Below are 22457 nucleotides of genomic sequence, written 5' to 3'. Positions count from 1 at the left end.
CATCACCAACTGAACCCGAGATCTCACTCCACGTAATCACAGGGATCAGAACCTCCCAGACAATGCAACTAAGGGCGCTAGTGACGGGAAATCCTGTGCGCATTCTGGTAGACTCCGGAAGCACCCACAATTTCATCAACAATCAGGTGGTCCGCAAGTTGGAGTTGCCCATGGAAGTCAGGCCACAACTACAAGTAGCCGTAGCAAACGGGGAAAGAGTTCACTACCCCAGTATTTGCAAGAACACCAGAATTCAGGTTGAAAAAGAATCCTTCCAAGTAGATTTATTTGTATTATCCTTGGACAAATTTGACATCGTCCTAGGCGTTAAATGGCTGATCACGCTATGCCCAATCCTGTGGGACTTCGCTGCCCTGACCATGACCTTCAACTTAGATGGCAAACCGGTTACTTGGCAGGGAACTCAGACAAGGACCAAGACACAACTACATGCACTCCAGGGAGAGAATTCACGCACAACTGACGTAGAGAGACTTCTCACCAATTACTCAGTCGTTTTCCAAGAACCCAAGGGTCAGACCCGGTCGTGGTTCGGCCCTATCGCTACCCCCACCGACAGAAAGATGAGTTAGAGAAGCAATGCGCAGATATGCTACAACAGGGGATCATTTAGCTCAACCACTCCCCTTTTTCCTCCGTAGTTTTGTTGGTACCTAAACAGGATGGGACTTGGAGATTTTGTGTGGACTATAGGGAACTCAATAGCCAAATAGTCAAAGATAAATTCCCAATCCCCATCGTAGACGAATTATTGGACGAACTCCATGGCGCACAATTCTTATCCAAATTAGACCTTAGGCCAGGCTATTTCCAGGTCAGGATGTCTTTCATAGATGTAGAAAAGATAGCCTTCAGGACGCATCATGGCCATTTTGAGTTCCTAGTTATGCCATTTGGCCTCTGCAATGCCCCTTCCACATTCTAGGCCCTGATGAATGAAGTCTTCCACTCCCACCTCCGTAAATATGTAATGGTCTTCTTCGACGGCATCTTGGTCTATAGCAAGATGTGGGTGGAACACATTCAGCATCTGTGGACTGTGCTCGAGCTTCTAAAGCAGCACCAACTCTTCCTTAAAAGATCCAAGTGTTTCTTTGGGGAACGCCAAGTCCTTTACCTTGGGCATGTAATCAACGGGCAAGGTGTAACTGTGGATAGCTCCAAAATTCAGGCCATCAAGGACTGGCCTCGGCCACAGTCCGCCAAGGCCCTCCGTGGGTTCCTAGGGCTAACAGGGTACCATCGAAAGTTCGTACAGAATTACAGCCTGTTAGTAGCCCCGCTTACCAACTTGCTCAAGAAAAATGCCTTCCACTGGGATAGCACAGCCGATGCACCTTCGTAAGCCTAAGGGAAGTCCTCTCTTCCACACCAGTCCTCCAACTACCGAACTTTGATCTCAAGCTCATAGTCGAGTGTGATGCTTCCGGCACAGGCATAGGAGCCATCCTTCAGCAGCAAGGGTACCCGATAGCCTTCTTCAGTCGCAAGCTAGCCGAGCGCCATCTCAAATTACACGCCTATGAACGCGAGCTCATTGGCCTAGCCAAGGCAGTACAACACTGGAGGCCATACTTGTGGGGTAGACCTTTCGTCGTCAAAACAGACCACTACAGCCTCAAATATTTGCTGGAACAACGACTGACCACTTCCCCACAACAACATTGGGTCAACAAGCTGTTGGGTTTCGATTTTCGGGTGGACTACAAGGCAAGGTCCCTGAACCGTGCAACAGATGCCTTGTCTCGACGAGAGGAAGATAGTATGCTCCTCCATGCGATCTCCCAACCACGAGCCACCCTGCTAGAAGACATTCGGAACACACTGCCACAGTCATCAGAATGGAACGACCTGGTCCAACAAATACAGTCCAGGTCTGCTAACCCGAACTGGTCTCTCCATGATGGGCTGGTGCTCTACAAAAAGAAGATCTACCTACTCGTCGATTGCCCCCTAATCCCCTCCATCATCACCAGCATACACAACTCTACACACGAGGGTATCCAAAAAACGCTGCATTGTATTCACGCTGACTTCCACTGGCAGGCTATGAGGGCCTTGGTGTGGGACTTTATCCAGAACTGCATAGTTTGCCAACAGCAAAAATGGGAAAATTTGCACCCCGCAAGCCTGCTCCAACCTCTCTCCCTCCCAATGCAGATCTGGGCCGATATTGCCATGGATTTCATCGAAGGGCTGCCCAAAGTTGGAGGGAAGTCAGTCATGTTCGTGGTAGTGGACCGGTTCTCCAAATATGCTCACTTCCTCCCTTTATCCCATCCTTATACCGCCGTCTCGATCGCCCATGCCTTCTTCACCCACATTTTTTGCTTACATGGACTCCCCGAGTCCATCGTCAGTGACTGGGACCCGATCTTCACAAGCACCTTATGGAAGGAGCTCTTTCGATTACAGGGCACGGCCCTCACCTTCTCCTCAGCCTACCATCCACAGTCAGACGGCTAAACGGAGGTGGTGAACCAGACAATTGAGATGTACCTCCGCTGCTTCGTGGGTGACCAGCCACGGCGCTGGGTGGAGTACCTACCATGGGCTGAATACTGCTACAATACATCTTATCACTCCTCCCTTGGAATGACTCCCTTTAGAGTTGTGTACGGTTGAGATCCTCCACGCCTTCTGTCTTACGAGTCGGGCTCAACGCGGTTGGAAGAAGTGGACCGCAGCCACCAAGCTCGCGATGCCCTCCTGGCCGAAGTCTCCTTGCGCTTACAGCAGGCATAGGCACGCATGAAACACGCCTACGATCAGCACCACCGTGAAGTCACCTTCGAACTGGGGCAGTACATTTGGCTGAAACTCCGACCATATAGGCAGCTATCTCTCAGGCATCGGGGGCCCCTAAGCTGGCCCCCAAATTCTACAGGCCCTTCAAGATTCTACGGAAGATCGGAAGGTATCAACTCGAGCTCCCGGAGCACAACAGGATCCACGACACCTTCCATGTGTCCCTCTTAAAGCTTTATGTTGGCACTCCTCCTGACCATGTGCCTCCCCTACCCCCTCTGCAGGATGGCAGACCCATCCTCTAACCCCGTGCCCTCATCCGGTCCTGCATCCATCAGGGCACCTTCGAGGTTTTAGTAGAATGGGAAGGACTGCCTTCAGCAGAGGCCACCGGGATCCCCTGGATCGATCTCCACAACGCCTATCCAGACCTCGAGCTTGATGACAAGCTCGTAGTCCAGGAGGGGAGTAATGTTATGAGCACCCACACCACATGGCAGCAGCAGAGGCAGCAGCGCGTACCGCACGGCAGCACACACCGCACACACGCCCGGCACCGCATGGCAGCGGCACCATGAGCCGCGCGCACGCACTGCGCGGCAGCGGCACCGCGTGCACACACCACGTGGCGGCGGCAACATGAGCCGCACGCACGCGCCTGACAGCAGTAGTAGAGCGGGGCCCACATGACAACTCATAGGGGTGGGCCCACCCTTATCTGGATACATCAAGAGAACTCGCCGCCAGCCTACCTTATCCCTTATCCTCATCCCTTATTTTATCTTCTTAAGTAAGAGTTGTGTTACCATTAGGAGTAGGTAATTAGGAGTTTTAGTTTAAGTTGGATTGCCTTAGCCTGGCCGAATCCAACACGGAATTTTCTTTTGTAATCTCCTATTTAAGGAGCCACGAATTGAAATAAAGCATTCAATTTTCCAATCAAGAAAAGAGTGAGGAGAGTTTGGGTGGTCTCTTGGACAAATCACCCACTAGATAGTCAAAATAGGGCATGTGTGCAAGGCCAAAGGCAAGGGAAGGTCAGAGGTTCCTGACGTGGAACGACCCATGACGCGATCTTACGCTCGGGCGCATAATAGCTTCGTGGCCGGGTGCCGAGGAGGAAGCGACATCTGGGCCTAAGGCAGAGAGGGAAACTGCTGCTGGTACTGGTACTGGGAAACCTTGTGCAGTGCTTGTTGTTGGTAGAGTTGAAATTATTGGAACTGTTGTATTTGAGCCTGCATGGCCCGCATGCATTGCACTAAGTCCTCTAGTTGGTTCGGGTTGGCTGTTGGGGGCACAACCGAGGATTCAATAGAGGTTGCTCCTACTATAGAAGGGAGCGGGGCAATGGCGAGTGCTACTATAAGAGGCACATTCAAACTGGGGATTCCGTCCTTGGTGAGGGGGATGGTAAACTGACCAATGTAGACAGTAGGAAGCTAGGGCTGCTTCCCATAAGCGTTCTGGCCATTTCCACGTCCGGCATTGTTGGAAGAAGCCATGAAGAATGCTAAGTTTTTGGAAGAAGGTGTTGTTAAAGTTTGGAGGAAGACTTTTAGAAGTGTTTCCCACAGACGGCGCCAAATGATATGACACGATCCAGGCACTCCTAGCTAGTTGCTGACTGGCTCCTTATTGGCAACGAACGACACTTGAGAAGATGGAAAAGAAGGATTCCCGGGGATTAGCCCGGCGGGAATACTTCGAAGCTTAAGTTAGAACGCTAGGGAGGAAGAAGAGAGAGTATAAAAAGCTAAGAGTGTAGACTGCACTAGATCACTATGTCTCGAGGTTAGATCGTGAGCAAATAAGAGTGCAAGTTCATATCTAATTCGAGAGAGAGTCTGTCTCTCTGCTTTAAGGGCTTTTATAGGGGCGTTCTTGTCAAATCAGGCGTAATCGCCACTAGGCTCCCATCGCAGTCATTACCTGCCAGGGCTGCGTAGGTGATCGTTACAACGTATTACCTGCTTGGTTGAGTGACACGTCTCCAAAGGGACAGGCACGCCACCATCTGTCGAGAGACGTGGGACAGACTATCAATTGGGCATGGACTGCACCGCCAGTCGAGAGACGTGGCACAGTCTGACGAGTATGGTCTTGTCAGATGGAAGCTTCCTAAGTAAAGGTCTATAAAGACAATCTTTTAATGTAACAATTCATTTCCTAAAAATTAAATCACTATTCTTATAGCAGTAGCTGCAATAGTTGTAGTCGTCCCCAAGTAAAGCACAACTTCATCATTATTCAACCTTTTACTTTCCTTAAATCTTTGCAATGTGTTAAATGCATGAGTGGAAGCCCTAAAGTCAATACACTAGGATGCAGAAGTGACCGACATATTGGTCTCTATGACAAAAGATTCAAAATTACCTTCTTTGTTATTGCAAAATTCCAGATACTAAAGACAATTCCACTTGTAGTGCCCAATTTTCTTGTAGAAGTGACATTCATTAGATGACTTGTATTTTTTCTGCTTTTCCGGTTTGCCTCACTTTTTTTTAGGCTTTTTTCTTATCATTCTTTTTATGTTTGCCAAATTTTCCACCTTAAGCATAACTACCAGTTTATCCTTTTTAATCCATTCTTCAACTCTTGGCAACATATTGTTGAGTTCTTGCAAGTTAACTTTTAGCTTGTTCATGTCGTAGTTCATGACAAATTGATTAAAGCATGAAGGTAGAGAGTTCATGACGACATTAATCTTGGTGTCACCGTCAAGTTGGGAGATAAGAGCTTCAAATTCATTTATATTACCTATCATCCGCATGACATTGCCATTAATTGGTTGGCTTTCGGTTATCCTCGTAGTCATAAATAGTTTGGGGACCATTTGTCTTGGTTCGGATATCTTTGCATATATTAATTTTGTCAAACTATCTCTATATAGAATTATCCAATGAGGCTATGACATAACACCGGGCAAGAGAATTTTTCTCTTCCCATTCCTGATATTTCCTTGTTCTTGCCTTAAAATCCCTATCACCTAGACGTTCTGGTGCTGAGTTTGTGGCAACATTGTCCAATTTCTCGGATGTAAGCACTAGGTTTAGGTAGTCTGCATAGTTGGGCCCTTTCAATTTGTTGTCGTCTAACAATTTAGCGAACTGTCTATGTGCCATTTATGATAAAAGGCACAATTAACTAGTTAATGACCTTAATATTGTTTCATGTTATCTTTCATAGAATGAACTTTTATTTATACTCCATTTCTAATATTTCTCTCATATCTCACTAACGAAGACATAGTTTATGTCCATGGAAATGTGGGAAATCACATAGGTGCATGGGGCCAATTGTTCTACTCATCCAATGAGCTTTCCCTTTGGCCTTTATCACACAAAGTTCATTGCTATTTTAGGTTAAACATTTGTAATTGGCATGCATAAACCCGTCATATTGGGAACCCCAAGGTATTGTAAAAGAGTATTTCATTTTAAGATAAGCCTTTCCCACTAGTGTATGATGCTTCTATCATCTCATGAAGCAATTTCACTGGCCATCTCAATAAAATTGATAGCCCAATTTTATGGTGCATCTTCATCCACCAATTTAGTCTTTCATGTTAATGACGGAAGGCCTTTAGATATATCATCTTATGATATTCCTTATCTCATTGCGCTTATATTAATCATGAGAAAATATATATAACGGTCCCTAGGTCATATTTAGGTTATACCATATTGGCTTCCATTGGCTTTCATAAAGTCAGATTCAAATTGACCCTTTCATGGGTTAGGGTTCTCATGAGATTCCTCTTGGGGAGGAAGCTATTGAGGGGACCCATTAGAAAAGGAGATCATGCAATATCTATTAGCATCATGGCAATGATGTGCATTCAGCCATGATGTTCGTAGAGAGCCACATAAGTGAATACATGGGCCAAGCACTTTTGGCCCATGAACGAATCACATCCATTCAACACATCTCATACATATACATAATTGATCCATATCAATTCAAAACTTGTAAAATCTATATCCATTTAGATTAACACATGATTAACCCATCAATGAACCAAATTATTCAATAATTTTATCTTGTCATATGGGCTAAACTGCAAAAACAGTTCGTCCCATATAATAGTATTTGCTAAAATGGGCTAGTCTTGCTTTAATCTAACATAAAAGGGTTTTTCAAGTATGAGCCAAATTGGTCCATATAATGGGGCATCAAACCTTGGCCTAAAATCAATTTTGGGTCACTTAAATAGTAATCAAAGGGGCTATGACCAGACCCCAAAGAACCATAGGTTCAACCCAACAAGATAGGACCAAAACTAGGCCAGATCGACCTAAAGTTTGGCATCCAAAAAAATGCATCAATTCACATAGGTAATGATATGAAATTCTCAAATATGATTCACAATCATACTAGCAAATAAATAGCATATAATAAAAAATAAAATGGCTAGGACTGATAGTGTGATGGTTTGAATCTAATCCGAACAAAAATTGCATATATGCAAAACTACAATATGTAGATTGATCTTCATTTGCGATTCATGTCTTCTCTGCAAGCTCCGACATTTCTCCGATGTAAAAAAATAGAAAAACCCTAATTTCTATTGTTTACATCAGAAAAAACTAATACATTATTTCTAAAAAAGAAAAATAATTAATTATATACCACATAGTCAAATTAATAAATTCTATGTACATAAATCTTGCCACCATCAAGAGTTCGATCTCCATCATATTTTCAACACAAGATTTCAAGAATCCATAATAGAATAGTTCTATAATATATCAGAATATATATAAAAATTTCAGATCATTGGCCTGCTCCAAGAACCAAATTCTTAGAGATTTCTGCTAACTGCTCAAATCGGCTAAACTAGTTTTGTCGATTTTAGCCGATTTTAGTTTTGGTTCAAATTTGGTTTGGTTCAGCCCAAGGGATGAACCTAGTGCTCTGATACCACTTTTGAAAGGATTAAGATCCACTATATGGATGGTTGAACCATGCTAGATGGCTGGGCAAAATTTCAAAAATTTCCTAATCATTTTGGGAATCGAATTTCTTATGTTTTGAAAAACTGCAATTTTTAGGACCAGTCTTGCATTAAGCAAGACCATACTTGAAACCAAACAAAGAGGGGGATTTATACCTGATACGGATACCACAAATGCAAATCCCAATGTGGAATTTCACGCCTAAATCAGTTGATTCAGCAACATAATTTTCAGCAAAACTACAACCCAACTAGTTGGGTCAAACTAGAGAAGGTGAGTTTGAAATTCCTCTGATTTTTTTTTTTTTTTGCAAAAGTCAGAAGAAAACTAATTTATATCAGTCCTTGAAAGCCTATGTCGTGATAGGGTTGTTTGGAAGACAAAAGAGAAAAAGAGAGAACAAGAGAGAGTGGTCTTCTAGTCTGTTTCGCCCTCTTCTTCTTTTATTTCCTTATAGAGCAATGTCCTAATCAAATTAGGAGATTATCCAAATATAATTTGGACCTGGACTCTATTAAGAGATAAGTCTTATCTTCTTAAGAGGATGAGTGCTCTATACCCATTTCTAGACCCATATTTGACCTAGAGCACATGACAATTTACTTAGTCTTATTAAGTTGTCATGTGATAATTTACTTAATCTTATTAATTATGACCATCATGCCCATTTCCTTCAGAGGGACCTAAGATGTTGCATGGCCACTTTAAGGCCTAATTTTCATGGTGTAGGACTTCACAATGATCTCACATAAGTCCACATGGGTTTGGCTCAACCTCTGTGAAAATGCTTGATCAAATTCACTGCTAAACATAGTGAACCCCTGAGCACATCACTATATGTTCAATATGGGTTCAACTTTTGCACTTAAATGATCATTAAATTTAGTCGTCCTATGAAGATCCAACGATAGTGGACTTAGCTAAGATAAAGCCCATTGGGTAATCAACCCTGTAATGGTCTCTTATACTTAACCTCTCGTCCCATAATGATCAAACACTGCCCGACAGGGAATGACCTCTTCCCTGGCTGAGGGGGTACAATGTTACACTCTCTGCTTGGGTGGATCCCGAGAATTAAAACATTTTGCAAACATTTTTCATAAAACATAATATATATCATATAAATATATTTTGGAAAACCAAATCTCAAATATAGCTAAACCCACTATTGGCAATTTAGGTTTCCATCAGAGAGTATGTAAGCCATATCATTCATTTTGTCCAACAAATGGGCCAATCCTATTACTATGATCACCCACTTAGATGAATTATCAGACTGCACCAACATACATAGGTTTTGACCCTTGATGAATTTCACTAATTGGCATATCAAAGACAGTCAAATCCAACACCTAGTGTAATACCATAATCAAGTCTAGGGGTTATGTGTAACTTTCCAATTTTGGCCATCAATCTCCAAAATCTATGGCATAATTGGAAAATTGTTCAAGTTCAGTGTTTCATCCAAATATACACTACATGTGCTTCGGGTCAAACCCTAACAGTTGAGACAAGTTGCCCCAACTTCTTTGGTAGCACATCAGTGTTAGCCTTGACATGATAAACTCCCCAAGTTTATTCAACAGTTGAGAACATTCTAAACTAACACGAGTCTCATATGTGTTCAGTTTAAAGGATAATTACATAGAGACATACCAATATCAAAATGAAACAATAATGTACTTTTATTCATTTACAATAAATGTATATGTACATCAATCTGATTGGAAGTAAAGACATACATTATCTAATAAATTCATCCACCATTGCCATTTCTTACTCCCTTAGGCCTCTCTCCTCAATCCCAAGTCCCACGAATTATGAGTAAAAATAGAAGTGATCACTTTTCTTTGATTTTATGATAGTGAATAAATAATAGGGAACCTATCACCAAGGGATTGGGTCCATTCACAATTTGATGGCACATAAAGGGCATAAATGCTGATATTTTATTTTTAATTTAAACTCAAAAATGTTTAGAACTTGGAATTGTTGAGATATTGATACGGTTGGGCTTAGGGGCAGATTGCTCTCTTTTAAAACACCGATATAGGCTTCACTATTATTAGGGTTGACTAGTATCTCATTCACACAAGAATTGCAGATATAAGTGAAAGGATATTGTGCCACCTATGGAGACTCATGGTTTTGCATTGGTGATTTAAATATAACGTTACACAACACCATTGGGCAAAGTTGCTGGTTTCAAACCAAGCCACTCTCCTTCACACCACCAGTTCTTCCTCTTCCAAGTGGGCCAAACACAATGCTCAAAAAGTTTAATGGGCTTGAACTTCACACCTACACATATCTTGGATATCGGACTTAAAGGATTAGTTTGGAAAGAGTACAAATACAAATAAATATGTACAATACAAATACAACAAAGTAATACAAAATACAAGGTCATGCACTCACCATTCTTTGTATTTTGTGTATCAACAACTTCAAAAAATAATGTGTTGATGCTTTGAACCATGATATCTCCTTTCACACCACTACCAATAATCTCCACAAGAACAAGATCCGTTACTGAAGTGGTGAAAGCGTTTGCGGTCTCTGACTATAATTACTCTTCCATAGATCTTAGAAAAAAGTTTAGTAGCAGAGTGACAATCATCACAAACACGTAAATTCTTCACAACTCGAATGGGGGTGCTTGGAGCTGTACTAATAAGAGCAAAAGCCATGGCCAATTTCTCACTATGATAGTTAAGTGCTGTTTCTTTTTCTTCCTCATCTATGTTAAGTAGAACCATTGATGTGTTGGCCACATAGCCTATGTGTTTCAGCTTCTTCATCATTTCACCTAGCATTTCATAGATTTCTTGGGTTTTTGGATGTGTTCGATCACCCATTATAAACTCATGAACCACCCCGTTTACTTCAATTGAACTTAGTCCCGGTGCTTTCTTAATTCCCGTTTCCTTCATAGTTCTTCTTACCTCTGCAACATCATTCCATCTTTTTGCAGATGCATAGATATTTGATAGCAGTACGTTGTAACCACAGTTAAGGGGTTCCAGCTCAAGAAGCTGTCTTGCAGCCAATTCCCCCAATGTTGTATTTTTATGAATCTTACAGGCAGCAAGCAGGCCCCCCCAGACGATGGCATTTGGCCTGATGGGCATGCTGTTTATCATTTCATGTGCCTTGTCAAGCAGTCCAGCTCGACCAAGAAGATCCACCATACATCCATAGTGTTCAACCTTAGGGTTCAAGCCAAATTCATGTACCATTCTACCAAAAAGCCTCTGTCCTTCAGCCACTAATCCAGCATGACTACAAGCATGAAGAGCCCCTATGAATGTAATATCATTGGGTTTGATTCCTCTTCTCTCCATTTCCAAGAAGAGTTCCAAGGCTTTCTCACCACAACCATGCATGGCAAACCCACTCATCATAGCATTCCACATGCAGATGTCCCTGTTGGTAGCTTTAGTGAATATCCACCGTGCAGCGTCTATGTCTCCACACTTGGCGTACATATCTACCAGTGCCGTCATTAGAACAACATCTGTATGTATCCCTTGCTTGTCTATGTAAGCATGGATCCATTTGCCTAAATCGAGGGCTCCTGCATCTCCACACAGCGGAAGGATATTCACCATGGTTACCTCATTGGGCTTTATGCCTGCATTTCTCATAAGGATAAATAGATCTAAAGCCTGGTTAAGGCATTTGGTCTGTGCATATGCTGAGATCATAGCAGTCCATGTCATGACATCTCTCTCGTCCATAGCATCAAAGAGGGCTCTTGCACTTGAAATCCTACCACACTTGCCATACATATCAACCAGAGCTGTGGTTAAAGCAACCGACATGTTAAATACATTTCTGAGTATGTAGGCATGCAGTTGCTTGCCCAGCTCTATAGCCCCTGTAGATCCACACTCTAAAACCAGACTGAGCATCGTAATCTCGTTAGGAATCACACCTTCTTCCAGCATCTCCACAAAAAGTTTCACTCCCTCTTCAAAGCAATTGCAACGAATGTATCCTGCTATCATGGCAGTCCATGACACAATGCTTTTGTGTGTTAATCTGTCAAAAAGCCGTCGCGCTAGAGTTATACTTCTACACTTGGCATACATGTCTATCAAAGCAGTAACAGTAGGAGTGCGAATTGATACAGAGCTGCTGCTTTTTATGACATAAGCGTGCATAGGCCTCCCTATCTCCAATATCCCAATGTCTGCAAAAAGATTTATCATATTTATCATGGCAATTTCACTGGGCCTCACTTGCAAGTGATGCATTTCTCTGATGAGATCCAATGCTTCATCGTAGGAGGTACTCCGACTATAGGTTCTGATCATCGTACTCCAAGACACCACATCTCTTTCCGGCATTTTATTGAACATCTGGCGTGCTGAGTTGATGCTTCCACATTCAGCATACACAAGTATCAACGCATTATTCACAAAAACGTCCACATCCAATCCATTCTTTAATACGAACCCATGTATCTCTTTCCCTTGCTGTTCCCACGAGAGCTGGCTGCATGCTTTGAGGATGGACGGTACGGTAAAATTGTCGACTTCGGCATCGGAGTTGCGCATATGAGCATAGATTGATAGCGCGTCTCTGGGTCTGTTGTTCTTGATGTATGAAGTGATGAGGAAGTTGAATTGTGAGGCAGGGCTGGAATGCCGTTGAATGGAGTCAAAGGGAAGGGGATGTCTTGGGTCAAAATGGGTTTTGATCATGTGGGAATGGATTTGCTTGGTCTCTTCCAGGTTGAATTGTTCAATTGGCGGGGGAAGAGGAGAGGTTGCTTCCTGATGGTTGAGTTTAATTTTGGAGGCTTCGAGTCTGTGGATTGTGTGTGGGAGGAGTGAAGGGGAGAGGTGGTGTTTGTGAGTTACCATCAGGTTCATGGTGCCTGGTTTCTGGCTGCATGAGCAACGCGATTACTGTGTCATATCACCAGATATATCATAGAAGTATGGCGGTATGGTATGAATGATCATGGGCCGGGCTGGGCCAGGCTTAGCGTCCGTGGTCTGTGATATTGGTTATATAGCTCAGGAATGGTCTGTGATATTGGCCTGGGCCAGGTTTATAATTTTCATTTAATTAAAACATTTACATCTTATTTACTTAATCAATCTTTCATTAAAGAGTATTTGTTTTATCATTAGACCCATAATTTTTTAAATACTCCTTTTTTATATAAAATAAAATTGATCAAATATAACTAATAGAATGATTGTTTGTGTGTTATTAGTAAAAATGATATTTTTATTTTTATTTCTTTTATTTAAATTTATTTAAATAAATATTAGGGTTAACACCTGATGAAATATTAATTAAATCTATTGCAAAAATTTTAATAATAAATTTATAAAACTATAAAAAATATTTTAATAAATAACTCTTAAATTCTCGGGTCTCTCTAGTTGTTAATAATATAATAAGGTTTTGAACATTTGTACTCTAACAACATCCATTGAAACCTCTTAAAAAAATCCATCGTAATCCGAATTCGATATAAATCTGGCGGATAAAGATTTAGATTCGATTCGAATTCGAATATATAAATGAATCAAATTCGGATTCCTGAATCCGTTTTGATCGGACAAGTTCCATTTTCGGTTTTGTTCTCACACGGTCACACCTGGAAGCAGCTAGCGGCAAAAATCCCGTCTCTCTAAAATGTGCAGTAGTCCGAAAGCTTACGAGATACGATAGAGGAAAGTAACAAGAACTGCATTTTCTCTCGCTTCTGGTAGAGTGGTAGAGTGGAGGAGAGTGAGTGTGTGATCAGTGAGAACTGAGAAGGTCTGCGGGTTAAGGAAATGGCGAACCCGCCGAAGCCATGGAAAGTGGAGTATGCAAAGTCGTCGAGGTCGTCCTGCAAAACATGCAAGAATAACATAGACAAGGAGAAACTTAGATTGGGGAAAATGGTCCAAGCTACCCAATTCGATGGTTTCATGCCTGTAATTTTTCTTAAGAAATCCTCATTATTTTCCCTTTTCGCTCCTTTCTTCTCTATTGCTTGGTTCACTGACTCATTCTCCATCTTCTCACCAAGGTTTTAGTGCTGGAATCACGTTGAGTTTCTTTCATTTAGAGATGATTCGTTTGATGAAATGTGGCTTCATGTTTTATGGGTTTTGGTTTCAGTTTTTGTGTTATTAAATACTTTTTTTTTTTTTTTTATGAATGTGTTGTTCAATACTTTTGGCTTTTGGGTACATGAAGTTGGTTTGTCTTTTTTTTTTTTGCTCAATAAGGTTGTTCGGTTAATGGCTTCCCATTTTCTTTTTAAAAAACGTCCTTTGTCACTTTATTCGTTTCTTTTCTTGGCCCTGAGAACCCCAATGGAAGAATGGTTAATTTGATATGCAACGGTTGAGGATTGTTTACACTTCTTCAGTCTTTCTCTTTCTACACTACCATTTGATATCTGCGACAGTTCATGGACGAATGGTAATAGCATTAGGTTTATGCAACTACAAACGTATTTAGGTGAAGGAGATACTTGACACTTCAAAGGTTTTTAACGCCATTTTGTTGGAGTTAACAAAATGGCACACTTTGTGTTCAATTTTTTGGTAGCATTTATTTAAATACATATTTTCTTTATTTTCTTGATAATTTATTTAAATACATATTTTCTTTTCTATCGTCTTATATAGTTGACCATTAACATGCAGATATCATATCATTTAATGCTCTTTTGTGTCCGACATCAATTTGGGCCTGATAAGATACTGAAATCAAGAAAAACCAAGAATATGTGGACCCATCAACTGCATTTCGCTATTTGCTGTTAAGCTTATATGGGCAGTGTAAACTTTTTTAAGGCCATACCCGTGGTTGATACTTTTTTCAAGTCTAATGCGTGTCTTTTCCATATAATTGTAGTTTGTGTTCCTTATGATGTGAAAGTTCCTTCTAATTTTAGATTAATTTCCAAAGAGCTGTTTGTTTTTAAGTTTCTTATTGGATTTGTCTTTTATTCACTAGGGTAACCCTTTTCAAAATCATGTGCATCTAGAGTCCTGGTTTAATCCAACTGTGGCTAATTTAACATGCAAGAGAAATTTGGGTTGCTATTTTATTGGTTCTGTCTAAATTCCTGATTTAGTAGTGTGGGAGCAAAGGCATTTTACTATTTACTTTAACTGGTATACTCTCTAAAGTTTTGATGCTGGAATGTGTCTTACTATGGAAATTCTGCTGCTATTTTAGGATTGATTAAATTTTCCGTTATGTTCCCTTTCTAACTTTGAAGTTGGCAACTTAGCAAGTTAGCATATTTAATCAATAAGAAAAACCCACACCATTTCATTCTTGGTAAAAACAGAACTGTATCACTTCTTGATATAAGCTGTACTGGCATGCCTACACAAACTATATCATCATAAGTTGTGCTTGGGATGTGCTTCATTTTTGTTTTTTGCTGGTTATGAAAACTAAAACATTTTTTTTTTGGGTTTCCCCTTCTTTTTAAACACTAAAAATGTAGTGTTTTGAGAGAGGAGAACGCATCCGGGGGGGGGGGGGGGGGAAGCTCTGAGAATTTGTAATGGGAAGGAATGTAAGTCTGCATACAGTGGAGATAAAAAGATAAAAGGAGGTTTGTGGAATTGAGTTAATTTTTTGGTGTGTTGTTTGATTGGACGATTTTTAGGTTCTGATCCTGATGTGGGGTTTGTCTCAAGGTTGGCTTCTTATGAATGGAGCTTTGGGTATTATGTTGAGGTTAAAGCCTTGGGCAGGGGTCTCTTTTTGTTCTGCTTTAACAACAAAGAAGATGCCCTAGTGGTGCTCAATTGGAAACAGTTTTTTATTTCCTTAATTTTGGGATTGATTGTTGGTGTCCTTTGGTTAGGGTGTATTAGGTATGAGATATGACAAAATCTCAAAGTTGGTTTGGATTATTGTTGCTGGTATTCCTCTCCGTCCATGGTGTCTTCTAGCCTTCAGGATGATTGGTGATTATTATAATCAATTTGTGTCAGTTTGGATAGGAGAAATCTTGGTTGAAAGCTCATTAATCACACTTGAATTGTTGTAGATATCAATGATGTTTACTGTGTTACACTAGAAATGGATAGATGTTTGCAGGGAAGGAATATGATTTGAGAGTAATTGAAGAGGACTTAGTTTTGCTGTTGGATTTGAAGAATAGAGTGAGTGGTGGGAGTAAAAAAGTTGATTTATAGGGGATGTCAAGTAGAGGGCTTCTGGTTTAGGTGGTCTAAATTGGAAGTCAAAAGGTCAGGGCGGGGAGTAGAAGTTAAGGCTCAGTTTGGAAAGAGTACAAACACAAATATGTAGTGTAAATACATACAAAATGATACAAAATACAAGGTTTTTCACTCTACAAATTTGTATTTGTACTATTTCCAAACTGAGCCTAAGGGAATCTTTAGTGGTGAAGATATGCTGGATATTTCAAGTGGAGGTAGAGGACACGTGGGGAAAGGTGTGTGCAGGTAGCGGTTAAATTTGCCTGGGTATTTAAAGGGTGGTTGGGATTATTTTGGTGCTGTGCATTTACATAAACAGGAGACTGAAGAAGGCTTGTGGTGGGTTCTGTTGTGATAAATGGTTCAGTGGGATTATAGAAGGGTGTTTTTTTAAATGGAGGAGATTTGTCTAAAAGTTTAGGGCATCTAGACAGTTTTGATGGGAAATTCTCGAGAGGTTTTGGCATGGTCTAGGCAGTGCTGATTTGCAATTTTGGGCATGTGAGAGGAGTTTCTTCTCTCATCATAGATTGCAGATTATAAGAGGTCCCTTTGGATAATGGTAATTCACCCTAGGATTGATAACTTTTGGTGGATGGTAGCCATTGGTTTCAAGGTGCCAAGCAAAGCTAGGTGATGGGGGGTTGTTGCCTAGCTGCCTAGGTGATGGATTTTTTTTTTAACCATGAATTCTAGGGTAGTTTCCTAGGTTCCATAGCAAGCATCGACTATCTTTCACTGGTAATTGTTTATTATCTTCATAAAAAATGAATGAGTTCCTTTAAAACATATAAAATCAACATATTCATGAAAAAATAGAAGAAAGAAAAGAAAAGAAATTTCAGAAAATAGAGGGGCTGAACCCCTATTTTGTCCTAAAGAAAAAAAAAGAAAGGCTAAAAGAAGAAAATAATAATCAATATGTATTTATTGGAAAAAATTGTGTTCTTCCTTGCTTATCAGTTCGGGTTTTGAAATCTTTAAGGGCAGACAGCATACATGTTCATTGAATGGTTGAACTCTAACAAATAAGCAAGGTTCAAAGTATAAGAAACACAAGGTGTATCGAAAAGACAATTTTAAGAGACATATCAGGATACACTTTGGATACGCATGGACACGAATGAAAAATCAAGATATGCATAATTATGTTAGGAAATTCAAATAAATCCTAAAAGATATATTACTAATAATAATTACAAGTTTTATACAATTGTAAAATGTAAATGAGTCATTTAAATGTAAAAAACCATAATTTAATGGTTTATATAAAGTGTGACATATCGGGAAACAATTAGTAACATTGAAAAATGATGGAATAATTAAAATGTGAATGTATATACATCAATTTTCAAATAACCAATATAATTTATCTTAATATTTATTACTATATAAATTTTAATAATTAATTCTAGCATTTATTAATAAAATACCTATCACCCTACTAAGAAAAGAGAAAATTTACTTAAAACTAAAAATGCACATAATCATAGAAAACAAATGGGTGTGGCTTAGTGGCGAACTTATGGTCGTTAAAATCTAGTGACCAAGTTCAAGTCAAGGTTCAAAATATTGATACGCCCGATATGTTGGTAGAGGCGTATCGGGCAGTATCGATAGCTTTATTTTAATTTTTTTAGTTTTTTTTTCGAATATGGTTTAGAGGGGCCAGTTTAAGGTCCGTCCACCCTTTGAACCGGTCGATACCCCGGAACAGCCCTTGTAGGGGCGTATCAGGAAGCCCCCGATACGATACGTATCGGCCAATATGACTCGATACGTATCAATATTTTGAACCTTGGTTCAAGTCTTGCTCTTGTTAAAGTTTGTAGTTTGTATACTAACAAAATGAAATTAATGAGATAGAGGATCACTAATTAATGGAATTAATGAGAGAATTTGAATTAGGCGCTAAAATTCAGATTTAAGTTTAAAATTGGCTTAAATATAGGAGTAATTAACTAATTAATGAAAGGGAAATTAGACTTAAATATAGGAGTAATTAACGACATTAATGAGAGAGTTTCGGTATTAAATATAGATTAACGAAATTCATGGAAGAAGGGGAACTGAAATGATTAAATGTATCGGGCTGTATCAGACTGTTTCGGGCCCGTGTCAGTCGATACAGATCCGAAACAGCCTGATACATATGAAAAGAAATGGAGTAAACGATTTATACACGTTCCGTGTATCGGGTTCTTGTCGAAACGATACGTATCGGTCGATACAGCCCGATACGTTGCCATATTTTGAACCTTGCAAATAAGAAAATGATAAAATGAAACTAGTGTTTAAACTCACAAACTGAATAATTAGTTTAATAATGCCTGTTCCATTATTATAATCTTAGAAAATTTAGAATATAAAATCATATATTAACACCATGTACAAAATACCTTGGTGATTAAGTGAGGTGACCCTCCATGGGTGCCTTGTTGCCTATGATGGTGACACGATATCATTGTAGAAATAAACATCATTCGTGTGGTAGGGTGTAGAGGAAATGATATCTGGTGCTTCAATGGTGAAATTTAGTGATCATGGTTCTATTGATTTTCAGGTTAATGAAGTTATCAAGAGAGATAAGGGATGTTTGAGATTTGTGAGACACGGCCAGGGAAAAAAAGGATCTATCAACTTCGGTATATCATTAGAGATATGTGGTTGTGCCATATGTTAAAAATCAGAGAGAAATTCTGATCTCTTCATTTTGGAGGTAGTTGGCATGTCTGAGAAGTTGGATGGAAAGGAGATTGGTTCCAAATAGACTTTATAATCTCAAAACTGTAGTTTCATTGCTGAGGTATATATTCAAAGTGTAACCAGTTGGAAGCTATTTTCCATGAGGGTTTAGTGTGAGGAAATGTGGTGATGGCTGATGAGGTTGGGGTTGCTGTCAAGTCGTTCAGTGATGAGGCAGAGGGGGATTTGATATGCTGTAGTTTGAGTGGCTTTTTGGTTTGTGGCATGCTAGGATTAGAAGTGGCACCTAGGCAAGCTGGGGTGGGTTGAGGGGGGGACATTTATAGTGGTAATGGTGATGGAAAGAAAACGTATTTGGTAGATTGTACTGAAGTTCCAATAACTAGAGTGGGTGTAGATTTGGTTGAAGAGCAATTGTTTCTCAAAGGGATGCTTTGATGCTGGATAACTTGGGGCTTAAGAAGAAAGAAGGGAGATAAAAGAATATTAAGTGCTTCCAGATGTTATAAGGGAAAGAAGAACCAAAGACTAGTTCATGTTTCAAAAATCATTGCTCAGATTAGAGGGGGTTTGTTTGGGGTTGTCCCCCAAAAGAAGGTTACATAGGTTTATAAGGGGGAAAACAATATTAAGTGCTTCTAGATGTTATAAGGGAAAGAAGAACCAAAGACTACTTCATGTCTTGAAAATCTTTGCTCATCTTAGAGAGAGTTTGGTTGTCTCCCAAAAGAAGGTTAAGTAGGTTTATAAGGGAGAAGAGAATCTTAAGTGCTTGTAGATGTTATAAGAAAAAGAAGAACCAAAGACTAGTCATGTTTCTAAAATCTTTGCTCATCTTAGAGAGAGTTTGTTTGGGGTTGGCCCCCCAAAAGAAGGTTAAGCAGGTTTTTAAGTGAAGAGTGCTAGAGGATTCAAATCTGTCAGCTACTATGCTTGAGCAGGTGAACAAAGATTTTTGTAACAAGGGAGTTAATATTGATCCATCTTCAATGGGCAATCTCCGCAAGGATTATTTGGCTGTGGAAACAGTTGCATAGGGTGGCAATAGCTCTAATAGTTTACAAATTAATACCTCAGACTTCTTGTATGGTGTTTCAAAGGAAGCAGGAATGTGTTCCCCGGTCATGCCAGTTGAGAGTGGCCCTCAGAAACAGAATTGCAATTCTTATTTGGCTGAGAACTTCTTTCAGTCTTTGATGTTACAGTTAGGGAATAAGGACTGTCTAGGAGAAGAGGATGTTTTATGTGGTGCATGTGACTGAGAAGGAAGGTATGATTGTTTCTGATGTATTGGATAAATCTCATAAGGTAGGCAAGGCATTCGATTTTAAGAGAGAGGTTGACATTAGATATAGAAGTTGGAAAAAAATTGGGTTCTTTTTCCTAGGATGAGAGGACCATGCCAGGAAAGTATTTATTCAGCTTGAAGAAGACAGAATGAAAAGCCATTTATTTGGTATCTTTGGAGCCCAGCTTGTATTGTTGATGTGGTAATCATTAATTGAAGGATACATAGTGGGGATGGCATTGAGTATTGAAGTCATGTTTTCTTAAAGTTTGAAAGAATTCTGGACATGGGTGTAAATTGGAACTTATAATGTGTATTTGTTAGAAGCTGGGAAAGAATTGGTGATCATTTGAGAAGCTTCAGTGTCTTGTTCCATTTGTTATCTCTTGATTTGGGCTTTTAGTGGAAATTTATGTGACAAGTGCATGTTTTCTTCTTTTTGGGTTGCTTTTCTTTTGCAGTTGAGGTTGGGTCTTGTATTGTTATGATGTTATCAGCAAAGTGGGGTGATACATTTGTTTTCTGTTTGTTGATTTCTTATCAACATTTCTATATTTTTCTTTTTTAATACAAATTTTATTTTATTATCAAGAAAAAGAAAGAGGGAACTCTTTCCATGGATGTTAACATGATGTGATTTGTGCTTCCATTTGAAACTTATTCACCAAATGGAGAAAACACCAATATCATAATTAATTATGTCCATTCAGTTGGATCATCATATACAACCAATTTTTGTCATGTAGTTTGGAAGGTAAAATAAAATAAAACAAAATGGCTCCGGCTCAACTTGTTTGATGTTTGGTGTCCCTCTTGGTGTTTTAACAAGTAAATTAAAGTCTTTTCTCCTTGCAGCTTCATATGTTTAATACACCTCAAGAAGTCTTCTGGTATATACTTCCTCTTACAGCTTCAATTGTGTGTATTTTGCACAAAACAGTGTGTTTACTGTGGTGGGGAAAGCCCTTCAGCTTTTATATTTTGATTGTCTTGATTAAGTCTTACTTTCTTCTTTACTCAAAGGGAGATTATTATCATTCTTATTTGGCTCCTTATGATACCAAGATACCTACACAAGGGTGCTATATTGTGTCGGATACTTAGTTTTCAGTGTATGTTCTGCCTCTGACCCCTTGTCCAGCTTTGTCCTTGCTGTATGTGGGTAATGTAGTTGGCTTCTTGTAGTTAGATTTCATTAATTTTCTACTTAGTTATGTAACCATCATCTACCCTATGATACCTGTACAAGGACACCATATTGTTTTCGATACTTGAATTTTTAGTGTAAATTTTATATCAGATACATGCCTAGCCATGCCCTTGCCATATCTGGGTAATATAGCATTTCTTTGTAAGCTTCTTTATATCAGCAAGATCAAATTTGACTTTATTTCTTCTTGAAACAGATGTGGAACCATGCTTCTTGCATTCTCAAGAAAGCAAACCAAATTAAAAGGTATGCCTTTTCATGATTGATTTTACAAATTACAATCACCACTAAAGAAATGATCTGTTGCTACTTTTATGTGTGACTATTGACTTCAATATTTTCTATTGCAATTTTAGCCTTGATGATGTTGAAGGCTTAGACTTACTTCGTTGGGAGGACCAGCAGAAGATAAAAAAGTATGTAGAGAGTGGTCCATCCTCAAATAGTACTGCTGTTGCTGTTAATGATTGTGGTATTGAAGTTTCACAGACCTCTCGTGCTACTTGTAAGCGCTGCAATGAGAAGATTATCAAAGGAGAGGTAATTATCATGTTTTAACAGTTTGTTATTTTGTTTCAGCATTTGGGGATTTTTAGGCAGGCCTTGATAAGCTGGTTTTTCATGATTTGTAGTTGAGAAACCAGATGCTTGGACATATACACAAGTTATAGAGGTTTATAAAAGAGAAGCACTTGCTTTGTGTTTGTAGTGTGCATTGCTATGCAACTGGAAAAGTGTTTAGCAGAATAATAATATGGAAATATGTCCTAATGCTTGCAAGTTTGTCTTCAAAAACATTCTTAGTGCCCTTATGTATTTTGTTTTAGTGTCTGCAATGTATCAATGATTACTTTGTAGGTATCTTCTTTAAAATAACTTTTTATATTTTATAGTTGATTGTGTATTTAAGCTTCCTAGAAATCATGGTTGCGTCTTGTGTGTTTTGGGATAGAAAATAGCTCTGCTGTGGGTAGTGGTTTGGAAACTTATGTGTTCCATTTAATAAAAATGTGAAATCAACTTTCTTAATAATTGTTAGACATTACTGATCCAAAAAAAAAATGGTTAGACATTAGACATTGATAATGGCAACAGAGATCCCAATTGTGCTGATCAAAACTCCACCAAAAAAGGTTAAAAAAGCAGTAGTTGGTGGCTTGGTTTCTCTAAGTTCGGATCTTCCTGATGAATACAACACCTGAGGTAACACTTTAAGAATCATTAGATTTGCTAGGGTTTTAGTGCGTATGCAGTTATTATGTACCTATATGGTATTGTATCTCATTTGTGATTTGTGGTTCTCTTGGAGTCGGTCCAAC

At 39.5% G+C, this 22457-nt stretch overlaps 1 protein-coding gene and 1 pseudogene across 2 annotated transcripts in view; one reads left to right on the top strand and one right to left on the bottom strand.

Annotated features, from left to right (window-relative positions):
• Positions 1 to 10005: 10005 nt before the first annotated feature.
• LOC148878873 (pentatricopeptide repeat-containing protein At1g08070, chloroplastic pseudogene) lies at positions 10006 to 12701 on the bottom strand (annotated as a pseudogene). The gene is made up of 2 exons (XR_016104038.1): positions 10146 to 12701; positions 10006 to 10038 (listed from the first exon to the last, which is right to left on the bottom strand). The product of XR_016104038.1 is annotated as a pentatricopeptide repeat-containing protein At1g08070, chloroplastic pseudogene (transcript).
• A 470-nt stretch (positions 12702 to 13171) lies between these two features.
• The window catches only part of PARP1 (poly(ADP-ribose) polymerase 2), a 38071-nt gene continuing 28785 nt past the window's right edge, over positions 13172 to 22457 (top strand). Inside the window, exons 1-3 of the mRNA XM_088960239.1 lie at positions 13172 to 13672; positions 21335 to 21384; positions 21495 to 21678. Of these exons, the coding sequence (XP_088816365.1) occupies positions 13529 to 13672; positions 21335 to 21384; positions 21495 to 21678 (378 nt within the window). The 5' untranslated portion in view covers positions 13172 to 13528. The remainder of the gene's footprint in view (positions 13673 to 21334; positions 21385 to 21494; positions 21679 to 22457) is intronic.

This window comes from Nelumbo lutea, chromosome 1 (genome assembly GCF_056320005.1).
Source record: "Nelumbo lutea isolate HS-2025 chromosome 1, American lotus-T2T, whole genome shotgun sequence".
In the NCBI taxonomy this organism is placed as follows: Eukaryota; Viridiplantae; Streptophyta; class Magnoliopsida; order Proteales; family Nelumbonaceae; genus Nelumbo; species Nelumbo lutea.
Note: the sequence above shows the minus strand (reverse complement) of the source record. Positions and strands in the feature narration are given on the sequence as shown.